At 52.2% G+C, this 5,911-nt stretch overlaps 1 protein-coding gene across 2 annotated transcripts in view; it reads right to left on the reverse strand.

The window, feature by feature from the left end:
• Positions 1-898: 898 nt before the first annotated feature.
• LOC129828582 (kelch domain-containing protein 3-like) overlaps positions 899-5,911 on the reverse strand; it is a 158,646-nt gene continuing 153,633 nt past the window's right edge. For both annotated transcript variants that reach the window (XM_055889633.1, XM_055889632.1), the window contains exon 9: positions 899-1,878. In XM_055889633.1, the coding sequence (XP_055745608.1) occupies positions 1,701-1,878 (178 nt within the window). In that variant the 3' untranslated portion in view covers positions 899-1,700. The remainder of the gene's footprint in view (positions 1,879-5,911) is intronic.

Raw genomic sequence — 5,911 nt, forward strand, 5'->3', positions numbered from 1 at the left:
TTAGCTTCTGGCTAGCTTCTGGCTAGCTTCTGGCTAGCTTCTGGTTAGCTTCTGGTTAGCTTCTATTGTGGATTTTCAGATTTGAGGTAAAAAAATACTTTTTTTTTTTTTTAAATTGGTGAGGCGGGTTGCAGGAAAGTATTTTGAAGTTGAGTTTTTGGAAAAGAAAATATATAAAAGATATGCGAAGGTGTAAATATATATACTGCTCAAAAAAATAAAGGGAACGCTTAAACAACACAATGTAACTCCAAGTCAATCACACTTCTGTGAAATCAAACTGTCCACTTAGGAAGCAACACTGATTGACAATAAATTTCACATGCTGTTGTGCAAATGGAATAGACAAAAGGTGGAAATTATAGGCAATTAGCAAGACACCCTCAATAAAGGAGTGATTCTGCAGGTGGTGACCACAGACCACTTCTCAGTTCCTATGCTTCCTGGCTGATGTTTTGGTCACTTTTGAATGCTGGCGGTGCTTTCACTCTAGTGGTAGCATGAGACGGAGTCTACAACCCACACAAGTGGCTCAGGTAGTGCAGTTCATCCAGGATGGCACATCAATGCGAGCTGTGGCAAGAAGGTTTGCTGTGTCTGTCAGCGTAGTGTCCAGAGCATGCAGGCGCTACCAGGAGACAGGCCAGTACATCAGGAGACGTGGAGGAGGCCGTAGGAGGGCAACAACCCAGCAGCAGGACCGCTACCTCCGCCTTTGTGCAAGGAGGTTTACTGCCAGCGCCCTGCAAAATGACCTCCAGCAGGCCACAAATGTGCATGTGTCAGCATATGGTCTCACAAGGGGTCTGAGGATCTCATCTCGGTACCTAATGGCAGTCAGGCTACCTCTGGCGAGCACATGGAGGGCTGTGCGGCCCCACAAAGAAATGCCACCCCACACCATGACTGACCCACCGCCAAACCGGTCATGCTGGAGGATGTTGCAGGCAGCAGAACGTTCTCCACGGCGTCTCCAGACTCTGTCACGTCTGTCACATGTGCTCAGTGTGAACTTGCTTTCATCTGTGAAGAGCACAGGGCGCCAGTGGCGAATTTGCCAATCTTGGTGTTCTCTGGCAAATGCCAAACGTCCTGCACGGTGTTGGGCTGTAAGCACAACCCCCAACTGTGGACGTCGGGCCCTCATACCACCCTCATGGAGTCTGTTTCTGACCGTTTGAGCAGACACATGCACATTTGTGGCCTGCTGGAGGTCATTTTGCATGGAATAAACAAAAGGTGTCGTGTTTTGTTCTATATTTTGAATCCCAGCCCCCAACCACGCAGGAGGCCTTTTGGTCGGCCATCATTGTTCTCAACTGACTTGTCTAGTTAAATAAAGGTTAAGTTCAAAATAAAATAAAATAAATTGGCAAGGACTAGGGAGTTATTTTTTAGGATGAAAAGAAACGTAATAGAACGAGGCAAAGTTCTAGAGGAAAACCTGGTTCAGTCTGCTTTCCACCAGACACAGGGAGACAAATTCACCTTTCAGCAAGACAATAACCTAAAACACAAGGCCAAATAGAGTTGCTTACCAAGACGACATTGAATGTTCCTGAGTGGCCTAGTTACAGTTTTGATTTAAATGGTCTTGAAAATCTATTGAAGAAGTGGACGTGTCTAGCGATGTAGGTGTTGACTAAGGCCAGGCCATTCACTCTCATTCACTCATTGTTTATTTACCTTTTGTTTATTATCTATTTCACTTTCTTTGGCAATGTAAACATATGTTTCCCGTGCCAATAAAGACCTTTGAATTGAGAGAGTGAGTGAGCACGAGAAAGAGAGAGGGGATACTTACTGAAGTCTAGTATGTAGAGGTCAGAATGATCCATGAGGTTGAACTCATCTCCCATCCCCTGTTCTGGACATGGACTGTAGAGAGGAGACAACATGTTAGTTACACTGCTGTTCTGGACATGGAGCCCATGTTCACTGTCCCTCTCTCTCCCCAGACATGTTCACTGTCCCTCTCTCTCCCCAGACATGTTCACTGTCCCTCTCTCTCTCCCCAGACATGTTCACTGTCCCTCTCTCTCCCCAGACATGTTCACTGTCCCTCTCTCCCCAGACATGTTCACTGTCCCTCTCTCTCCCCAGACATGTTCACTGTCCCTCTCTCTCCCCAGACATGTTCACTGTCCCTCTCTCTCCTCAGACATGTGCACTGTCCCTCTCTCTCCCCCAGACATGTTCACTGTCCCTCTCTCTCCCCAGACACACTGCTGCCCCAGACATGTTCACTGTCCCTCTCTCTCCCCAGACATGTTCACTGTCCCTCTCTCTCCCCAGACATGTTCACTGTCCCTCTCTCTCCCCAGACATGTTCACTGTCCCTCTCTCTCCCCAGACATGTTCACTGTCCCTCTCTCCCCAGACATGTTCACTGTCCCTCTCTCTCCCCAGACATGTTCACTGTCCCTCTCTCTCCCCAGACATGTTCACTGTCCCTCTCTCTCCCCAGACATGTTCACTGTCCCTCTCTCTCCCCCAGACATGTTCACTGTCCCTCTCTCTCTCCCCAGACATGTTCACTGTCCCTCTCTCTCCCCAGACATGTTCACTGTCCCTCTCTCTCCTCAGACATGTTCACTGTCCCTCTCTCTCTCCTCAGACATGTTCACTGTCCCTCTCTCTCCCCAGACACACTGCTGCCCCAGACATGTTCACTGTCCCTCTCTCTCCCCAGACATGTTCACTGTCCCTCTCTCTCCCCAGACATGTTCACTGTCCCTCTCTCTCCCCAGACATGTTCACTGTCCCTCTCTCTCCCCAGACATGTTCACTGTCCCTCTCTCCCCAGACATGTTCACTGTCCCTCTCTCTCCCCAGACATGTTCACTGTCCCTCTCTCTCCCCAGACATGTTCACTGTCCCTCTCTCTCCCCAGACATGTTCACTGTCCCTCTCTCTCCCCCAGACATGTTCACTGTCCCTCTCTCTCTCCCCAGACATGTTCACTGTCCCTCTCTCTCCCCAGACATGTTCACTGTCCCTCTCTCTCCTCAGACATGTTCACTGTCCCTCTCTCTCTCCTCAGACATGTTCACTGTCCCTCTCTCTCCCCAGACACACTGCTGCCCCAGACATGTTCACTGTCCCTCTCTCTCCCCAGACATGTTCACTGTCCCTCTCTCTCCCCAGACATGTTCACTGTCCCTCTCTCTCCCCCAGACATGTTCACTGTCCCTCTCTCTCCCCAGACACACTGCTGCCCCAGACATGTTCACTGTCCCTCTCTCTCCCCAGACATGTTCACTGTCCCTCTCTCTCCCCAGACATGTTCACTGTCCCTCTCTCTCCCCAGACATGTTCACTGTCCCTCTCTCTCTCCCCAGACACACTGCTGCCCCAGACATGTTCACTGTCCCTCTCTCTCCTCAGACATGTTCACTGTCCCTCTCTCTCCTCAGACATGTTCACTGTCCCTCTCTCTCCCCAGACATGGTCACTGTCCCTCTCTCTCCCCAGACATGTTCACTGTCCCTCTCTCTCTCCCCAGACACACTGCTGCCCCAGACATGTTCACTGTCCCTCTCTCTCCCCCAGACATGTTCACTGTCCCTCTCTCTCCCCAGACATGTTCACTGTCCCTCTCTCCCCAGACATGTTCACTGTCCCTCTCTCTCCCCAGACATGTTCACTGTCCCCCTCTCTCCCCAGACATGTTCACTGTCCCTCTCTCTCCCCAGACATGTTCACTGTCCCTCTCTCCCCAGACATGTTCACTGTCCCTCTCTCTCCCCAGACATGTTCACTGTCCCTCTCTCTCCCCAGACATGTTCACTGTCCCTCTCTCTCCCCAGACATGTTCACTGTCCCTCTCTCTCCCCCAGACATGTTCACTGTCCCTCTCTCTCCCTCAGACACACTGCTGCCCCAGACATGTTCACTGTCCCTCTCTCTCTCCCCAGACATGTTCACTGTCCCTCTCTCTCTCCGCAGACATGTTCACTGTCCCTCTCTCTCCCCAGACATGTTCACTGTCCCTCTCTCTCCCCAGACATGTTCACTGTCCCTCTCTCTCTCCCCCAGACATGTTCACTGTCCCTCTCTCTCTCCCCAGACATGTTCACTGTCCCTCTCTCTCTCCCCAGACATGTTCACTGTCCCTCTCTCTCCCCAGACATGTTCACTGTCCCTCTCTCTCCCCAGACATGTTCACTGTCCCTCTCTCTCTCCCCCAGACATGTTCACTGTCCCTCTCTCTCTCCCCAGACATGTTCACTGTCCCTCTCTCTCCCCAGACATGTTCACTGTCCCTCTCTCTCCCCCAGACACACTGCTGCCCCAGACATGTTCACTGTCCCTCTCTCTCTCCCCAGACATGTTCACTGTCCCTCTCTCTCCCCCAGACATGTTCACTGTCCCTCTCTCTCCCCAGACATGTTCACTGTCCCTCTCTCTCCCCAGACATGTTCACTGTCCCTCTCTCTCCCCCAGACATGTTCACTGTCCCTCTCTCTCTCCCCAGACACACTGCTGCCCCAGACATGTTCACTGTCCCTCTCTCTCCCCAGACATGTTCACTGTCCCTCTCTCTCCCCCAGACATGTTCACTGTCCCTCTCTCTCCCCAGACACACTGCTGCCCCAGACATGTTCACTGTCCCTCTCTCTCCCCAGACATGTTCACTGTCCCTCTCTCTCCCCAGACATGTTCACTGTCCCTCTCTCTCCTCAGACATGTTCACTGTCCCTCTCTCTCTCCTCAGACATGTTCACTGTCCCTCTCTCTCCCCAGACACACTGCTGCCCCAGACATGTTCACTGTCCCTCTCTCTCCTCAGACATGTTCACTGTCCCTCTCTCTCCTCAGACATGTTCACTGTCCCTCTCTCTCCCCAGACATGTTCACTGTCCCTCTCTCTCCTCAGACATGTTCACTGTCCCTCTCTCTCCCCAGACATGTTCACTGTCCCTCTCTCTCCTCAGACATGTTCACTGTCCCTCTCTCTCCTCAGACATGTTCACTGTCCCTCTCTCTCTCCCCAGACACACTGCTGCCCCAGACATGTTCACTGTCCCTCTCTCTCCCCAGACATGTTCACTGTCCCTCTCTCTCCCCCAGACATGTTCACTGTCCCTCTCTCTCCCCAGACACACTGCTGCCCCAGACATGTTCACTGTCCCTCTCTCTCCCCAGACATGTTCACTGTCCCTCTCTCTCCCCAGACATGTTCACTGTCCCTCTCTCTCCTCAGACATGTTCACTGTCCCTCTCTCTCTCCTCAGACATGTTCACTGTCCCTCTCTCTCCCCAGACACACTGCTGCCCCAGACATGTTCACTGTCCCTCTCTCTCCTCAGACATGTTCACTGTCCCTCTCTCTCCTCAGACATGTTCACTGTCCCTCTCTCTCCCCAGACATGTTCACTGTCCCTCTCTCTCCTCAGACATGTTCACTGTCCCTCTCTCTCCCCAGACATGTTCACTGTCCCTCTCTCTCCTCAGACATGTTCACTGTCCCTCTCTCTCCTCAGACATGTTCACTGTCCCTCTCTCTCCTCAGACATGTTCACTGTCCCTCTCTCTCCTCAGACATGTTCACTGTCCCTCTCTCTCCCCCAGACACACTGCTGCCCCAGACATGTTCACTGTCCCTCTCTCTCTCCCCAGACATGTTCACTGTCCCTCTCTCTCCCCCAGACATGTTCACTGTCCCTCTCTCTCCCCAGACATGTTCACTGTCCCTCTCTCTCCCCAGACATGTTCACTGTCCCTCTCTCTCCCCCAGACATGTTCACTGTCCCTCTCTCTCTCCCCAGACACACTGCTGCCCCAGACATGTTCACTGTCCCTCTCTCTCCCCAGACATGTTCACTGTCCCTCTCTCTCCCCCAGACATGTTCACTGTCCCTCTCTCTCCCCAGACACACTGCTGCCCCAGACATGTTCACTGTCCCTC

This window comes from Salvelinus fontinalis, chromosome 30 (assembly GCF_029448725.1).
Source record: "Salvelinus fontinalis isolate EN_2023a chromosome 30, ASM2944872v1, whole genome shotgun sequence".
Lineage (NCBI taxonomy): Eukaryota > Metazoa > Chordata > Actinopteri > Salmoniformes > Salmonidae > Salvelinus > Salvelinus fontinalis.